The sequence below is a fragment of the Castor canadensis genome, chromosome 5, assembly GCF_047511655.1.
Source record: "Castor canadensis chromosome 5, mCasCan1.hap1v2, whole genome shotgun sequence".
Classification (NCBI taxonomy): domain Eukaryota; kingdom Metazoa; phylum Chordata; class Mammalia; order Rodentia; family Castoridae; genus Castor; species Castor canadensis.
Genome location: NC_133390.1, coordinates 147,401,210 through 147,420,688, shown reverse-complemented (window position 1 = coordinate 147,420,688; position 19,479 = coordinate 147,401,210). Strand labels below are relative to the sequence as shown.

The 19,479-nt window shown below is 40.2% G+C and overlaps 1 protein-coding gene across 1 annotated transcript; it reads left to right on the top strand.

The window, feature by feature from the left end:
* Nucleotides 1-1,484: 1,484 nt before the first annotated feature.
* Nucleotides 1,485-16,284, top strand: Lamp5 (lysosomal associated membrane protein family member 5). Its single transcript, XM_020167434.2, has 6 exons — nt 1,485-2,001; nt 2,538-2,710; nt 3,097-3,228; nt 3,356-3,461; nt 4,802-4,990; nt 15,396-16,284. The coding sequence occupies exons 1-6, from the start codon at nt 1,938-1,940 to the stop codon at nt 15,572-15,574; spliced, it is 843 nt and encodes a 280-aa protein (XP_020023023.1). The 5' UTR covers nt 1,485-1,937; the 3' UTR covers nt 15,575-16,284.
* The last annotated feature ends 3,195 nt before the right edge of the window (nt 16,285-19,479 follow it).

Genomic DNA, 19,479 nt, shown 5'->3' with positions numbered 1-19,479 from the left:
TAATAAAAATGAATCCTAGACTGAAATTTACCTTTTCCTTTCTTGGTGAAAGTTGTGTCGAAGTTGTGCAGAGAGAAGGAAGGGGGACTGGGGGAATATGAGTAAATGCTTCATTACTTCTATGCCATTGCTTTATAATTTTTCCATTGTTATAGGAAAATAATTCATAATCATTACTAACATGGTAAAATGTAAGGCATATAAATTTTACAACTTTCACTCTCAAATGATAATAATCACAATTTTATTTCCATTCTTCTACATATAATGATTTATGTAAAGTTCTTGAGAATATTTTGGATGAAATACCAAAATGCAGGTATAAAAGATGTAAAAATGTAGTGCCATCTTAAATATTACTGCATAATTTGAATTGCTGATACAAGAATGTGTTTGAAAGCCAAAAAATGTGTAGATACCCTGAAGAAAATCCTATGTAGAATATGATAATACTTAAATCAGCATTTTATAAATTTTAAGAATGTGAATTATGGCTAAAATTTCAAGTTTCAGCTTGTTCATTTGGTCATCAAATAAAGATTTTTCTGGAAGTCAAAAAACAATACGTTTTGGAGTCAAAGTATTACATAAGGATAAGTGAAGAGGGATCCTCACAAATTTAAGGCATGTGATTTTTCTATTTTAATTCTAACTGAACATGTGACATTTGGGAAGGTCATTTAATTTCTCTGAGCCTTGGTTTGGATGTATGTGTAACCACAATAACCTATCTTCTACATTCCCATGGAGGATCAAATAAGATGACACAGGTGAAAACATTTTGTAATTGCCCTTTAGCATGACACTGCTTGTGCCATTATATTACCAAGGCAACAATTATTTATTCACATAATGAAATATCCTCTAAGAAAAGAAATATTTGGACTTCATCACAATTAATGAGGACAGCATGACTATTCCTGAAAGAGGTGTATTATGATTTATGGAGCGAGAATAAAAAATAAGCAAGCTACCAAAAATGCAAATACGGGAATTATCCCAGTAATATTTGTTTTTCTGTTCCACTAGAGTCTTTAGAGTAATATCAGCATGTGTTTTTCTTACATAACTATGTGACATAACTTACTTAGCATATGATTCTAAAATTCCTGTCCTCAAAGACCCCAGGTAACCCAATAAGCTTCAGGTTCAATTACATCCCTCTTGGCAGAATGATCACAATATAATAAGTGAGGGCAGATGACCCCAAAGTTCAGAGTCCCCATGCACCCAGGTAGCAGAACTCACAGGAAAAATAAGTTCACGTGGATACACTACATTGTCTGATGGCCCCGTTGAAGGAGATGTTAATTTAACAAAACTCATGAGCTCATTGAGAGCAGAGGAGAGAAGATGTCTCCAAATGCAGGAAACTGTTGCCATAGCATTTTTCCTTCTCTATTCCTGCCTACCCCTCCTCCACCAAAGCAGACACAATTTGTGCTCCAAGGCTTTCTTTCAGGAACCAGTCCATTTTGGAATTCAGGATTTCAGTGATGTGATGTTTCCACTTTGCACCACACACTAACTGTACCTGTTAGGGAGATTGAATAAGTCTGTTGCCCTTAAGTTTCTCAGGACAGACTTATCTTTGTGAATACAATTGCAGAACAAAAACAGACCCAGGAAGAATTTTAGCCCCCCAATCTCATTGGCCCTCTGCAGAAGCCAAGTCAACCACTCCTATAACAGAACCTGATTCTTTCCAGCCGTGGACAACTCCCTTGCCTCGCGGTGCTCTCCTCTGCAGTGGGCTGCCTGGCTCAGCCGGCAGCGGCCGGTGCGGCACCCGGCAGAACACGCGCTCCCTCCCTCCCGTCTCCGGGTCCCCCGCCCTTCCACTCACTCCGGCCCACTCCAGCGACGACTTTGAGGGATTCCCTCTCCTAGCGGCCTCTGCAGCAGCACATCTAGCCTCATTCGGGACAACTAAGAGCATGGATCTCCAAGGAAGAGCCATTCTCGGCGCCCACAGACTTCGAGTGCTTCTGATGTTTTTCTGTGAGTAGCGTTTTGGCGACCAGGAGGGCGCGATGCACTCTTTGCAGATAATAGAATCGCATATTAAAGTCAGTAGCTTAAGAGTAAAAATGTGATCTTTATGTTTTGCGGGATTTTCTTTTCTTTTGGGGGGAGGGGAGACGCATGGATTTCCCCGCGGCTGGCAGACAATTCTCTGAGAGTCACACCTGTGTGGCATATCCCAGACAGGGCGCTGGGCAGGCCGGTTTCGTGGGGTCGATCACAGCATTGTCAAGAAAGAGTTGGCTTTAAACCTCTGGGATGTAAAACAGGACATCAGTGTTGCAAATAAATAAGGATTTTAAAAAGTTAAATTTTAGGATCATTATAAATAAACAGCAACTGAATTGAGTTTGTTAGCGCTGGGTGAGAGAGATGGCTTGCAGAGCTCACAGCTGCTAGCAGGGAACTTTGTCACTCCAATGCCCGCAGACCACAATCTGCACTCTAGTTCCCTAGACGCGTGGGCTCTGGCTGAGTCCTAAAGGGATAGTACTGTTTTGTTTGTTCCGCAGATACAGTGGCTCGAATCATGGCAGAACAAGAAGTGGAAAATCTTTCAGGCCTTTCCACTAACCCTGAAAAAGATATATTTGTGGTGCGGGAAAATGGGACAACATGTCTCATGGCAGAGTTTGCAGCCAAATTTATTGTACCTTATGATGCTTGGGCCAGCAATTATGTCGATGTAAGGAAACTCCTTCCCTCACCCCCAGCTTGCTCCTCGGGTTCCAGAGTCGGAAGGACACCCTCCTTCAAAGCCTTGCGAAGACTGGGTCGCCTGCCTTTCCCGCCCCCCTCCCCACCCAACACCCCTGCAGGCTGCTCCCGAATGCTGCATGGGGTTCGGCTTGTAACGCCTTGTGCTCGTTCTGCCTGCTTTGAAAGTAAATCCTGCTCTTTGCATCCCTACTGGCGGGGTCTGCACGTAGAGAAGCTAACCGCATGTTTATGGATGTGGGAGCGCGCGCGCAAACAAGCGCCCAAACCTGCAATCTAGAGTTTGGACGCGCCGCCCTTTACAACTCCCCTTCGGCCCCGCGTTGAGTGGGTGGGGGGCGTCTGTGTTCCCAGCTGATCACAGAACAGGCTGACATCTCATTGACCCGGGGAGCTGAAGTGAAGGGCCACTGTGGTCACAACGAGTCGGAGCTGCAGGTGTTCTGGGTGGATCGTGCATATGCACTGAAAATGCTGTTTGTAAAGGTAACTGTGAGCCAGGCCCACAAAGGGGCCATAGATTGAAGGTGGGTGTGGGCAGTAGGGGTCCCTGGGTTTCCAAACAGAGTAGCCACTGGAGCGGTTGACACTGGAGGAGTTTCCCTCTTGGCAGGAAAGCCACAACACTTCCATGGGACCCGAGGCGACCTGGAGGCTGAGCAAGGTGCAGTTTGTTTATGACTCTTCTGAGAAGACCCACTTTAAAGACGCAGTCAGTGGTGAGTAGAGTCCACAGGGCTGGGGAAGGAGACTGGGAAAGCAAGGGCACAGTGGAGAGTGCAGGCTAGGGCAAATTCCTCAGGGTTTTAGAAACCCATCTGGGCTTTGCGCTCCCAGGTCACCTCCAACCTGGGCCTGCTTTCACTCCTGGGCAGAGAAGACAGGAGGGCCCAGTCCTCTAGGTCTCAAGCCTTGTAGATGCTCAAGGAATCCTGCAGTGAGGATCAGTCAGTCATCCAGGGCCTGATTCTAGATGAGACATCCATGCAAATCTGTCTGTTGTCCCGCGATTGCTTCTTAGTGCCTCATGATTTGGTCTTGGAGGGAGTATGTATTTTTGTTTTCTTTTGAACCATGGTTTTTCTTTTCATGAGCTAAAAATGCAAGAGGACAGTGTGGCTTTCTTTTTCAGTCAGGATTGGATGGCCTTCAGCAGCTTTTTGTGCATGGCAGCCATATCTCCAGTCATCCTTTGCAGCCACCTCAGAGGGCATTTTGTATTAGCTTTTTCTATGCTCCCCTCCAACAACTCACATCTTCCAAAAAATAGCCCTACAAGACAAATATCCATGCTCTGAATAATACTGTGCCTATTAACAAACACTATCAAAGACCAAATTCAAATTCATTTTTAAGAATAAATTGTCTCACCCATATTTTATGTCCATTGCCCAGGCACCTGAGTTGGAAAATAATTTTTTCTTATTGAAGATATAAAAATATGCATGTGTCTTCTCTCCCCTTTCATCCCTTTTTATTGCAGCAGTAAAAGTATTGCTTTTTCCTCTTCACTAAAATTTATATTCAAGTATTTTCCAAGTTAAGTTAAACCAAAAATAAAATAAAATAAATAAATAAATAAAAAGAGAAAAAAACAAACTGAAGCCTGGGAAGGAGAGAAGGGGGCAAATGTCCAAGGGGTTTGTACATCTACCCCAGAGCAGCAGCGAACAGGCATGCTTTGTTAAAGATGTTTTATTCTTTGCTGAGCTAGTGGAAAATGTGGAAAACTAAGTCATGCTTCCTTCTGTGTCTTTGGAATCTCCATTGCTAGGTTTTATAGAGTAAAAAAGACTTGTGTTTTAGGTTTCACTTTCTTCTTCTAAAAAGAAATTCCAAATTAATATTTAAGGAACCCCAGTGCAGAAAGAATGTTATTTTCCTTCATCACCATTTGACGCCATTTTGGAGCTGTAGCATTGGGATGGTGACATAGAGGATAGGAGGGGTGGGGAATGTGAGCTGAGGAGAAAGACCCACTGGGTTTGGGATGCTGGCTTCGGAGAAATGAGAATTCTGTCAGCAAGGACCTCACCACTGCTTTGGACCTTTGCTGCAGCTGGGAAGCACACAGCCAACTCGCACCACCTCTCTGCCTTGGTCACCCCAGCTGGGAAGTCCTATGAGTGTCAGGCTCAGCAGACCATTTCTCTGGCTTCCAGCGATCCACAGAAGACTGTTACCATGATCCTGTCAGCCGTTCACATCCAACCCTTTGACATCATCTCAGATTTTGTCTTCAGTGAAGGTAAGACGGAAGAGGACAAGAAAAGGAAACTCAATGGCTGATTTTAAGGATGGATGGGAGACCTTCCATCCTGAGACCTGCTGGGGTCCCAAGAATGTTACCACTTGGATTTTCTCTAGGCTGAAATTACACTGCCTCTATGACAATTTTTCAAAGACTAAACAGGCACTAAGATGAAGGTATCAGCTTTCTTCTTTCTTCCTTCTTCCTCATTACATCATTCTCTCTCTCTCTCTCTCTGTCTTTCTCTCTCCTTCCCTCTCTCCCTTTCTCCTCTATTTCTCTCCCTCTTCTTCACTCTCTTCTGGGGGATTATTAAAGGCAATTTATATTCTGTTTATTTCTCATAGACAAATTCCAATTGCTTTGTGTGTGTGTGTTTTGAGGGGTTTGGGGATTGTCAGGTGAATACAACTATTCAAATGTTCAGAATATTGGGGAATCCCTTCCTATATCACCTACCACCATTTTCCAAGGTATGACCTGCTTTCATAAGATGTAACTTTCAGTCAATTTATACCTAATAGAATGCACCCACCACCAGTCTGTAATTACCAGAAGGCATTTGAGAATTCCAAGTTTAAATTGTCTTTCAGAGAATGGCCTGGTTCTTATTCATCTCTGTGTTGTTAGCACCTAACATAGTACCTGACCATTGCAGATGTCCAGTTATCTTTGGCTAAAACTGAGATTCTGAAGCTATGGATTTAATTAACAAACTTCCAAATGCTTATATGCTAGGAAAGTCAGAATGTAATTTATTTAGTAAAACAATACCGTACCTGGCTGTTCTTATGGAAGGGTGGGCTATCCCACTTCAATGTATTTTCTAAGGAATCAAAACTAAGGTTAGAGGGTCAAGACCTTAACAGTTTTAAAGATCCATCCACTTGATTATAGTAGTATATGTAAAATGTACCAGCCTTTCTTAAACTGAAAATGTTAAATATAATTTGACTTATTATGGTTATTGTTGATCACAAATTCATCATTAACATTTGGATTGTATAGTATCAGCTCCCGGGATCTGTACCACAAATGGGTACTTTTAAAATAGTGATTAGTGACTTTTGGGCCTTGTTGGTCAGCTATATTAGGCATTTCTTTACTTCTTATTACTAACCAGTATTATACTTTCTGCTCTTACTGTTTCCTCTCCACACCTAACCCTCACTCATTCTAGGTTATTTCTAATCTATTATTTTATAGCTACCTATAAGACTTAAGGGTCGTGGATATTTAAAAATCTGTAAAAAGTAAGAGTAAATGAATACTAAATAAGGATCAGAACTACTTTGCTAAAAACAAGTCAAATTCATTGCATGGGATTAATGATACCTTTTGTTTACAAGCAATTTTTACCCATTTCAAGGTTCTAGATGGGGACGATTGCTGGGTAGACAAAGAGAGTTTGTTAAGCATGTTTAATTTCCTAAATGCAATCTAGTAAGCATTTGCTTTTGTCTCTCCCAGGCTTTTCTGACTAATAATGAGAATGTTCTCTCCTGTGTGGTGCCCTGAGGCTTTTAGGTCTTGACACTCCTGAGAGGAGGCAGGTCTCTTTCAGAATCACTCTAGCCTTTATGTGGTGTGCCTTCTTTTGTTTCTGGCTTCTTCTATCTGTTTCTTTTAGCACCTGCCCCTCCTCCCATTGTGTTTTGTAAGAGATCATTATATTCCATTTAAGGGAATCTGAAAGATTCCTTTTAGAGTGTCTTTTTAGGTTCTAGTACTGGGACCTCATTCCCAGAACAGGAGCTCAGGGCACTTCCAGTGTGTTACAAATGCTTGTATATGTGTGAGTGGAACATGCCTGCTTGGGGGTGGGGATATGTGTCTAGTCATATAGCTGCACATGAACTATAGGGTATGTACATGTGTTTGGTTATGTGTGCAAACACATGCCTATGCCCATGGTCCAGCACAGCGTAAGGTTTGCCATGAAGATCTTTCTATGTAAGGAGGTTATATCTGGCAATTTTCATAGCTACCTACTTAATAAGCTCTATGAGAAAATCAAGAAAGGGTCAGTGAAGTGGATTAGCAGACATGCTCATAGGCTCAGAACTGCTCAAATGGGGGTTGACATCTTTATCACACAAGTCCCTTTAAGTGCATTGTTCTTGGCTACCACACAGATCCCCAAATGAGGGTCTCAGACCAGCATATGTCTACTTGCAATGTCCACATGAATTTGAAGTTGCAATGTGTACAACTGTGGTGGTGTTAATATGCAGAGTCTAATTCAGTAGGCCTTGGGGTGGGGCCCAACATACTTCATTCTCCATTGCTGACCACGTTCCAGGTGTTACTGCTGGTCCACAGAATCATATAGAGGGTTTGAAGGATTGGAGACAGAAACACAGAAGTTTTATTAAGTGAGGATTGGTCAGAATTGTATGAGAAGAGGTCTCATAGTATGACATCATTCAGAGGGAGGTGTGTGTGGTCAAGTCCCTGCATCCAATTGCTTCTAGAGGCAGCAATGGCTTGGAAGCCTTATAACAACAAGGCCCTATCTTATCCATGGCAAAAGCTGTTGGGTGAGGTTTTTAAGAGTTATGCAAAGCAGGCAGGCTCTAAATGGCTGAACATTTGTTTATTAAAAAATAATTGGCTGTGCAAAAATTTGAGTTTGGCGCCAGCAGACTTTTGAGCTAATGAGTTTCAGCCTGCAGTGAAGAAATAAACAACCAATACACAGAGGCCACCTTTGGCTCATTTGTATACCAAACACACTTTGTAGAGCAACTATCACTTTGCAGTTCAGGGCACCCCATGTTTCTTGGTTGGGGTTAATTAACTTGCCCTCCTACAATTATTTCACAGTGTGTTCTTTTGAGGCCCTGGAGATTTCTCACAGTGATGGGATGGGAAATTCCTCCCTGGGAGGGAATGAATCAGTTCAAGTATTGCAATGACTTGAATAAAAGGAACCTGACATACAATGTAAAAAAAAAAAAAAACCACATAATAGAACAAGAAGACTGCTTTGGTGCATCTTTATTAAAGATTCATGTTCAATAGGCATCAAAAACATATCACAAATAGGCTGGGCCCCTTTTAATTCTCAGGAGAAAAAAAATCAAACAAACCTGTGAGGAAGATACAAAGATTCTCATGTACAATGATGTACCTCAGGCCGAGGGGACCCTGGATTCATGAGTTGTTTTTTGTTTTGTTTTGTTTTTAAGTGCGGGGAATTGAACCCAGGGTCTTGAACCGTAAGCGATACTGCCAGTTCCTATGAACTTTTTATTATTATTCCTAGTAGTGAAACTAGGAGATGTTCCCATGCCTTCCCTTCTTTATACACAGCCCCAAGACAAGGCCCTGTGGCAAACTGCCTTGTCAAACTTTTGAAAGGTTTGCCAATCTAGAGTGTTAGGTAGACCTGTGATTTACCTGGCACTTCCCAACCAAGAAATGTACTGCCCAGGATTGGTGCTCTTTGGGGCCTCCAAAGTAAGCAAAGGGAGGTATTAATCTGATATTAACCCAGCTGAGAACTGTGTTGAGTGCTAAAATATGGAGTCCCAGCATAGGGCCATGTAGTCTCTAGAGACAGTGTTGGGCTTGCCTCAGAATTGCCTCCCAAGGCATGGGGAAACTGTGGTCTTTCCCCTCATGCCATCCCTCACTGCTGACTGCTTTGGGGGTGTTAGTTCTCTGGTACTTCCATCCTGCTGTAGTTAAAGTTCATTGGAGTTGTGTGGGAATGGTGAATTCCACAGGAAGAATTAACAATGCCTATGTCTGCTACACTTAGGTACAGGGAAATGTGAACTTCCCCTGCCATGGAAGAGATAACAGTTTAGTGGGAAAGGGTACACACGGTGCATGCCATGTTCCTGGTGGTGTCCAGTAACAGTCACACTTACTATTTTTCATTTGTATTGCTTACCTTTTTATCAATAGAGAGTATCTGCCATTCACTTTAATAGCATCTTAGTATAAAAATATTTTTGCCGAGGTCTCAAGGGTCTAGAGCAGGCCCAGAGACAATATGGAAAGATGGTCAAACCTTTCCTTCCAGCTGCCCTGTCAGAAAAGAGAATGATGCCCAGCTAGCAAAAAGCTGTTATTTTATTCCCACAGGGACAGTCCAAGTGTTAGAAAGCTCCAGAAGGCAGACAGCTTGATCTTTTTCCCATCTCAGTGCTGTTTATTTGGGGTACAGTGAAGAGCTCTGGTAGTTTGTCTCAGTCATGACAGTTTTAAAATGCTTCATGGTTATGGTGGGTACACTGATTTTATAGCTGAGGGGACCTTAGTTGGCAACTGGCAGCTGGCAGAAATGATTTTTGATCTGTCCTCTGATCTGTTTTTTTCAATGACAGGGCTGCCTGTCATCTTTTCCAGCTATAGGCCACTCATTCAGGCTCCTGTTTTGTGTACTCTAGGACCAAGTACAGCTACCGCAGAGGCATGAGGGACCCCTCCACATATTGTGGGAGGTGACAAGGATTCAGGGGGCCTGGAACATCCTAGGCCAAATGCAGTCTGGGCTAAGCCAAGGGATGTACCTCTCCCTAACAGAGCTTGGGCCTTTCTTGTTTTATAAATCAGTTTGTTGCACAGGATTTTAACATAGGGGACTATTAGGATTTGTGGGTAGAATTCAGTGGGTTCTATAAATTCCAATGGGAAAATTTGTCTTTATTTTCACTAACCTTCGATTAATACTGACTGCTTCCTTTCATTATAAATGAAGGTAATGCATGACAGCACCTATGACTTTGTCACCAGTATAACTTATAAACATTTTCATCTCACATTAGTTTGTGCAGATCTCGGGAAGTAACAGTTATGCTTCTCACAACTTTGCACTCACAGCCAAAATACCTACGTACCAACAAAGAACTTCATCCATTGCCACGTCTCAATTTATTAAAAAAGTTTTATAGGTGAATTTCAGTTTTGTTTGGGATACTATGTATTTTTGATGCATTCATACACATTATTCTGAATAGGTGCCCACAATTTCATTACACCTACAAGGAAAATATTACCATCTCTGCTTTCAGGGTCATTATCAGCATTGTTCAATGTGAAAGAGAACAGAATACAGTATAAATTATTATGTTGGTTTTCTATTACTGTGACAGAATACCTGATATAATCAACTCAAAAGGAGGAAAGGTGGAGACCTCTTCACCTCATGGTATTTGGGAAACAAAGAGAGAGAGAGACAGGAGAGGATGGGATATACCCCTTCAAGAGCACACCTCCAATGACTTAACTTCTTTGCACAATGCCCTGCCTCCCCAAGGTTTCATATCTCCTCATAGTTCCATGGGATGGGGACCAAATCTTCAACACATGGGCCTTTAGCAGGATCATTCAAGATTCAAACTATAACAAAGTAGATGGACAAAGTAAATCTATTGATAAAAACTTTTGTTCTAGTTATATGTCTACATGTGTTTCAAGTTGTAATGTATGAGCAAAGTTTCAAAGCATTGATCTAAACCTGTAGGAATGCATGTGCTGCTTCTATGGGTTCCTAATAATAAACTTGTCTAAAACTCCTGAGGCTAGTTTTGCAGAATTCAGAATATTCTAGCCTATAGGAAGATAATATAGTGCATAGTGCACATGGTATATAAGACCCCAGAAAAGTCAGGGAAGGCCATGATTAATACATAATTAAATACATAAATAATACCTATTTCCTGTAGGAAAACCTGTATCTTTATGCTAGCTAGGAGGGATAGGAACTACAAGTAGCCTCACATGAGTTAAGTCAGGGTTTGCTGCCAAATGAGTGATTTCCAGAATCTTGTAGATTTTGTAACAGGGGAAAGGAATAGGGAACTTAGGAATTCCTTTTTTACTTGACTACTTAATGCCTAGGGTTGATAGGAATATGGATTTGGTATTTTTCATGGTAATGTTTGACATCGATTTATTTTGAGTGATTATTGTGACATTTCCATAGTTTGCTATCTTTTTATGTTTCCCCTTTCCTATAGTGTTCAAGTTTTTTCCTAAAACAACAAAAAACTATTTTTTGAGAAATCATATAATGTTTTAGTCTCTCTCTCTCTCTATCTCTCTCATACATCATCTTTTCCCTCTTCTCTCTTAAGGGATGGGAGATGTTATTCTTTGTATCCAATTTATCATAAATTTGTTATTAAATCTCCAAAGATCTTCTGACTTAAAAGAAGTGCATATAGTAAGACTACCATGTGTAAGAATTCTATCTTTATAGATAACAATGACAGAAAGGCTACTTGCCTGATCTTCTGTCCTTTTACATTTGATGCTCTCAGCAACCCTGTAAAGTAGATATTGTACCTATTTTTTTGGGAAGATGAAGCTTAGGTTGATTGGGTGACTTTCCCAAGGTTACTTAGCAGGCACATGGAATGTTTGACACTTGAGCCCGTGGTCCTCTGTCTCCCTTAAAGTGTTCTACTACATCTGCTCCCTCTTTCTGTCATGGCCTTGGAAGCACTGGAGACCACTAAAATTCATGTAATCTACATAAATACTCTTTTTTTCCCCCTTTGGTGCTGGGGATTAAATCCAGGACTTTGTGCATGCTAAGTATGTGCTCTGTAATAAACTAGCTACACTCCAGTTTCTACATCTGCATTTCTATAGTTATAAACATCTATGTATTTGTTTATTCACTGATAGATATATAGTATAATAAAAGAGAAAGTATGTCTTTACAGATTTGTAGCTTGGAGACCCATCTAATTTCTTCCCAGTCCACTCAACCTCCCTTCTTCCCAAAGCTCTCTTGGGTTGTCCATCCACCTCTGTGTTCTGAGCACTTGGAGTTGTGGCCACACTGTCTTGGAGGATGCCTTGTGGCCTTGTTCTCAAGTAGCTTAGTTTTATATGCTCTTGCTTCATGACACAAGTCTGATCTGTTTCCTGTCTTCCATACAAAGGAGGGCATCTGCTATATTTGGGATTCCTGGTTGATTATTGCTTGGGTAATTAGAAGGCAACAAAAAGGAAATTAGTTAAAAACAGGGTCCAACAAGCTGGTTTAAACATGATACTGCTCTGGAGAGGGAGAACAACAAAGGAAGAAGCAGAGGCTGGAGCCACAAAGCCAGTGTTGCAAAGATGCCTGAGGACTACTTGAGTAGCATTCTAGAGTAAGGCATAAATCAGAGGTAATATGATGTCATAGGAACGACAACACACTCTGATATCATGGAGTTCTGGTCCCTTCACTGTTCCTAGTGTGCTGTGAACTCTCAGAAAGTTCCTTTCTTGAGGAAATGGGCAACTGAGACCACTGGCTGAGCCTCAAAGAGGTAGAATTCGTTACAGTTGAATCAAATAGAAAAAAAAAGTCCTCTACTAATTCATTTTGAACATTTTGTTTGTGATAAGAAGAAAGGTTCAATTTAGTGCTAATAGGTCCTTAACATTTGTCTACCATTTACCAAAATACCATTTTTCAAAACATTCTTTTAGAAAAATACCATTTTTCTCAGTTAAGAAGCATGCATATTATGAAAAGTTTTATTTAGGTATACTTAACATCCTATAAACGCTATACACTTAAGTGCACAAATTGAAAAGTATTTGCTTCATAAATACACCTATGAAATAATTACCACAATCAAGAAAATCAACATAGCTATAACCCCTGAAAGTTTCCTAGTGTCGCTTTGCTGTAAGTATCCAGCTCACTGAATTTTCTGAAACTGAATGTATGTCTGTGAGCAGTACACAGATCAAGAAGCATGATCACAAAGCTGCCTTTTCTACTCCCCCTCAGCCTTTCAATGCCACTAGTTCAGGTCTGCTAAGCACTGCCCTAGTTATGCTATTGAGTTAAGCTGTTTGAGTTCAGATGGAGCTTCATCTACCCCTGGGCATAGTTCTTGACTCTTTCAGTACCAATTACCTGTAAAATGGGTATAGAATTATTTACCTCATTGATTCGTCCTTATGGGGATTATTATGAGATGATCTTTGTGCTTAGAATTTAATGTTAACTTAGGAACCAGGAAGTTTGGATATATACAGCTGTATAAAAGCCATATGTTTGTGTAAATTTTTCCATTAATTCTTATTATTAGATAGGAAAGATTCCCAGGCCTGGATGCTTGACCCTCTTCTTTCTGCTGATCTCATGCACTGTGAAAGGAGGGAGTCTGGAAAAGCATGTCATACAGCAGCTACTCAATAAATGCTTATTGGGTCGTCTTGACTTGAAAACTTGGTTTTTCTGAAAACCAATCTGTTTTCTCGGATGTGGCTAATAAATTTGTGAAAAGACCAACGGTTACCCACACAGAGCAAATAAGCCTGAGCAAATGGAATCTTGTTTCTGGGAGTGCAGTTCTGGTCAGCCCTACAAACTTATTTGGCACCAGAAGGCCTTACAAGAACTTTCTTTTAAAAAATATTAGCGTATGATAGTTGTACAGGGGGGATATATTGTGACATTTACATTTATGCTTATATCTTAATTAGCTTAACCCCCTCTTCCATTCTCCCACCCAACTTCTTAAGACAATTTCAGTAAGGTTTCATTGTTCTATTTTCTTTTGCTTTATTTTAGCAGTAATGGGTTTTGAACTCAGGGCACTCTACCACTTGAGTCACTCTGCTGACCCTTTTTTGTGTTGGATATTTTTAAGATATGGTCTCATGAACTATTTTCTGAGTCTGGCCTTGAACTGTGAGCCTCTTGATTTCTGCCTCCCAAGTTACTGGGATTATAAGCATGAGCCACTGATGCTAGTTCATTTTTCTATTTTCATACATGAATACAAAATACATCCACCATATATTCGGCCTATTTCACCCTCTCCTTTTGCCTTCCCCCCACCCCCTAGACAGGACCCTATTTTTCCCTTCCCCTCCTTTCCCTCTCTCTCCTCCTCTTTCCCTCTCCCCCTCCCTTCCTTCTTTCCACTCCCTTCCTTTTTCCCTTCCCTTCCTCCCTCCCTCCCTCTTTCCTTGCTTCCTCCCTCCCTCCCTCCCTTCCTTTCTCTCTCTCTCCTTCTTGCTTTCTTTGTTGTTGTATGTAAACTGTAGACACAGAGGTAGCAAACTATCTTGAATTTTAGGAGGATAAAAAAATGAATCAACCTGGAGTACTACTGGCATTTCTTTCCTGATCTCTAGTAACAGGATTTTCATTTATGAATATTCATTAAGCTCTACATTACTTTAAAAATTATAGTCTAATTTAGATGTATTAAAATGCATAATTTTCAAGTATATATGTATTTTAAAGGTGTAATATTTAAAGTATAAACATTTTAAAAGTATATAACTTGATGCATTTTTACCTATAGCTCAACCATGTAAACATCAACTAGCTGAGTGTGCTGGCATATGCCTGTAATCCTAGCACTTGGATTCTGAGGCTGCAACATTATGACTTTAAGGACAGCCTGGGCTAGACTGAAAGGTCCTATCTCAAAACAAAGTGCTCCCCCCGCCCCCCGCAATAAAAGGCAAAAAATATTGCCTAAACCAAGATTTGGACCATTTCTATTACCCCTGAAATTTCTCTTGAAATATAAATTTCTCTCTGGATATAAAGACTTTTTGATTTCTACTCCCATAGTCTTGGTTTTATTTATTCTTGAATTTCACATGAATGTGACCATACAATATGTACTTTTTTGTATTTTGACAGTTTTCACTCAATGTGATTTTCTGAGATTCATCCTCTTTATAGCCTAGAGCCATGTTTCATTACTACTTATTATTGACTAATATTCCTTGGTGTGTGTATACTGCAGTTCATTCCACTTTGATGAACATTTTTGTTTTTTCCCATGTTTGAATATTTTCAATAAAGCTTCAGTGAACATTTATTCTGAAGTCTTTTGGGGTCCATATCTTGTCATTTTTTCTGATACAGAGGAAGGAAATGCTGGGTTATAAAGTAGGTATATATTTGTCTTTATTAAGGATTACTAAGCAGTTTTACAGAATGGTCACACTTTTTTTTCTTTTTAACCATTTCCTCTTATTGCCAATACTTGGTATTTTTGGTCTTTTTGAAAGTTGTATATTTGTATGCAATTCTTTATTCTCTGTGTATGTGTTATAATTCAATAAAAAGTGAAGTGTCAAAAATAAATAATAACGATAATAGTAGTTGTATAAAATATCAAAATGCTGACAATTTAAATAAATCTTCTGGTTATTTTATTGACAACTGCCAGGAATATGATAATTGACTGTTGTCTTATTGAATTGATGTATTTTTACTTTATGTTACATAGAATATTAAGTGGTTAAGTCTTGGGATTTTGGGAGAAAGTGTTATTTCTGGTAGGGAAAAAAAAACAAACCCTACCACATCTCTTCCAAGATTCCTTGAGAGACCTTCTCAGCTCCATTTCTATCTTATTTTGATAGGAAGATTTTGACTGGAACTCACTATTCTTCTTTTCCATTTCAGAGCATAAATGTCCAGTGGATGAGCGAGAACAGTTGGAAGAAACCTTGCCCCTGGTTTTGGGACTTATCTTGGGCCTTGTCATTGTGGTAACGCTCGTAATTTACCACATCCACCACAAAATGACTGCTAATCAGGTGCAGATTCCTAGGGACAGATCCCAGTACAAGCACATGGGCTAGGGCCCATTAGGTAGGCAGCCCTCAAGCCCTGTCCCCCAACTGGATCAAGTAGAAAAACAAAAGCACTTTCCACCTTGTACACAGGAAACACCAACATAGCTACACTCCAACAGTCCTGGGCATCTGAGGCTTGCTTGACCTGCGTCCATGCTTACACCCAGGAATGGGGGTTCTTTGGATTCATAGGACAAAATGACAGTTGCTTTCTCCATGCTGGAAATTAAGGGGGAAGGAGGGCAGCCAACTTTTATACTCATGATGGCTTGGATTTGATTCCTAAGGAGCAAAAATACCACTTGGAGAGGTATCTGGCCCTGAAGTTTGGGGTTCAGAAACACACCTTTCTTTTGGGAAGAAATCTTTGGGAAGATTCCTCTTTAGATTCAGAGGGGTAGGGGGTGCTATGCTCCCTGGTCTCAGCTGGCTTATCTATACAGTTTTCAATGCACACAAAATACAACCTCATGTTCCCTGCAGCAAGACCCCTGAAAGTGACCCATGCTTCTGGCTGGCGTTCTGCATGTCTAGTGATTGTCTTGGGAATGTTCCACTGCTACCTGTACCAGTGACTTTGCAGCACAAGAACCTGTTAAATGTAACTATGCATATCTGTTTGGATTCATGTGTGTCAGGTCCGAGTAAGGGGACCTGAAGAATCAATCCGTGTGAGTTTGTTTTCAAAAATGAATTAAAACACACCACTCTCTGGTCTTTGGCTGCTTCCTTGAAATAAGAAAGCAAAATTAAAATATGGTTTCTTTGGCAAATGGATAAAGGGAATGACACAGGTGGAGTTTTTTTTTTTTTTTTTGCAAGAGAAAGAATAAAAAGGGGGCAGGTATAAAGTGATGAGTGTGTTATTCAGCTTTCCATCACTGTGACAAATACCTAAGATAAACAACATATAAGGAAGGAATGGTTATTTTGGTTCATGGTTTCCATCCATGGTCTCTTGGCTCTGTTAATTTGGGTCTGTGGAAGTGAGTACAGCATGGTGGGAGCATAGGACTGAGGAGGTTTGTTCACCTCCTGGTGTCTAGAAAGGAAAGAGAGGATATTGGAAGTAACTAGGATCTAATATCCATTTTAGGGGCAAGCCCCCAATTACCTAATTTCCTTCTACTAGGCCTCACCTCCTAAAATATCTACCATGCCCTAGTAGTGCCATGGGCTATCAAACGTGCCCTCAATGGGCCCTCGGGAGCCATTTAAGATCTAAACATAACAAGGGAGAAGCTGACTTTCTGGGTGAAGAGGCATGAATTTGTTTTGATAAATATAAATAGTTTTAATAATGTTACCTCTTGATGATGGGCTTAATGTGGTTTCTGATGCCTCTTGGTCTTGAGTTTGGCATTTTACCTTGAGTTAAAAAGCTGGACATGGTAGTCTAGGTTGAATTTTTTTTTTAAAAAAATGTAATTTACAGAAACTTCCTAGAGAAATGTGCATAGTTTGTTTCTGACTTTTTTTAGGTACTAGTGTTTGAACTCAGGGCTTCACACTTGCTAGGCAGGTGATCTACCACAGAGCCAGCCTTGAATTGTATTTATTTTCTAATTTTTTTTAAGAACACAGTAGGGGTAGAGGAAGTTATTTCTTCTAGTTTTAAGGTTCACCCTAGACCCCATATAGTCTTCATCAAATGAAAGGTAGCTTATGAGTTCATCTCCCTAAGTCATCAACTGCTATGAGCTCTGGGCATCCTGGAAATTCACTATTCCAGCAAATTTTGCTAAGTACCAGTCAGTCACAGTTCTATTACCCATTTGTTTGCTGCTCTATCAAACTTGATCTTCTCCAGCTGATCTCTCTTTAGTGTCTACTTGATATCAGTAAGAGAAGAATTCTTAATTCCTCACAAATTTGTATAAGGGAAAGGAGACAACTTTGGTATCAGTGTTCACCCTCAGGGATAGTGGGTTGCATTCTTGTTTATCTGTGACCTTCTTACCCCTGTGTTTCAGACTTAATGAAATCTTTTAATTTTAGCATCTGTGCATTTAAAAGAATTATATTATTTATTTAGAATGATCCTAGGATTTGGGGGAAGAGTGGACACTTAGATATAGCTAGGACTTCACAACAAGTTCCCATTCCTTTCTGAAACCCCTTCAGAGAAAAAGCCTTAAGTCTTTCTGACTATAAGAAAGTCCCTGTGAAAAGGGATTTTTCACTTTTCATACTTCTGAAAATTTCCTTTGGTTTTTTTTCAGTTTTCATTTACAAAGAATGTACTTATTATTAGTTTTGGAATTGTTATTCATTCATGTGTTCCACAAATACTGAGTTTAAACACCTGATGTCATTTTGAGCACTTACTGAGTGCAGGCTCAGTACTGAGTACACAGTATAATACAGACAACTTAGAGTCCATAGGAAGATGACTGACGAGAAAAAAAAAATACATCAACACATCGTTCTGAAAAAAAAAAACAAAACAACCAGAGTTCCCAGTCTCTTTTTGGATTGCTGATATATGGCTGTATCTCTGTGTCTCAGCTGACTAATTAAATCTTTCTGGACTCCAAATTTCTTAATTCTCAAAATTAAGAGGGATTTTCCTATCTGTAACATACAGAATGAATAAGAACCAATTGTTGTTATTTACTACTATTGTTATTACCATCATTACTTGCCATGTCATTTTTATCTAGCTGTCTTAAAATTAGATCTTAAACACAGCCTAATTTCTTTTAAAACCAGTATTATTTCTCTCAGCTCTGTCTTTATTTTCACAATGAACTCAACAGGATAAAGGTGAGCTTTGGGATGTAGAGCAGGAAAGGAACAGTGCTGCCTGAGTATTTCTGTGCTCTACATTCTTCCAACATCCAGAGGGACAGACTGTATCCTGTACCCTGCTCTGAACTTCCTTCATGCCCATTGTCATTGTCTCACATTTTGTGGCTGCTCTTGGAGCAGGCAGAAGCAGTGCCTCATCTATCTGCATTGCTTTCCCCTGCTTGGAGACATGAAAGGAAACAAACAGATAAACCACAGATGCTCAATTACCCCTCTTACTGTCATTTTTCTTTTTTACTGGGACTTTAAACACAAATGCCTCTGGTCACAGAAGGATGCTGGGTCTGCTTGCCTGGAAACACAAGGCCAAATGAACCATAGAAGATTTCATTTGGCAGAGAGCGACTTTGATTTAAATTCTGAGCATGGTTCTTTGCAGAATTTCCCTACTCCCAGGAAACACCTTTCAGTAAAATTGCCTTAGAGGACATGGAGAGGACAGTCACTTCTTACCTGGATCCTGAGAAAGTCCTTCAAACTATAATCATCTTCTTTTCACCAATTGTCCAATCTTTCCATTAACAAACTCTTGGCAAAGCTACATGGGAGACATCAGGGAAATGTGAATGGAGAAATTGGAGGAGAGGTGTTAAGAACCACCATCCATGCTGGTCAACTCTGATAGAGCAGTGTGCTTAATTCATGGGCGTGTTTTATTGGGGAGGTTAATCCAACTTAACATTGGGCACAAATGCTTCCCTGAAAAGCCAACCCCAGTATTGCAAACATGGAGTGACCTGACTCAGAGCGCTTTACGTGTCTTGAAATGTAGTTTGAAGGTAGCCTTCATGGAATCATCCTAGGAGACCATTGAAAAAAAAAAAACATTTCTAGATCATCATCCCAGACTTGAGCATCTCTGTGGTAAGATCCTAAAATCCTCAGTTTTACTATCTTTCCCAGGTGATTTTGTTGTAGAAATATGAAAACTTCTAGCCACAAAGACTTTACTATAAGCATATCAGCAACAGTCACATTATTGGTTTTCTCTTTGTTCATTTTCTCATTTGAAAATAGAGTTCACTCTCTATTCTTGCAAAGTTATTTGAGGGTTCATGAAAGTACATTTAAGTTCCAGCATAATGCCTGGCACCCTACAG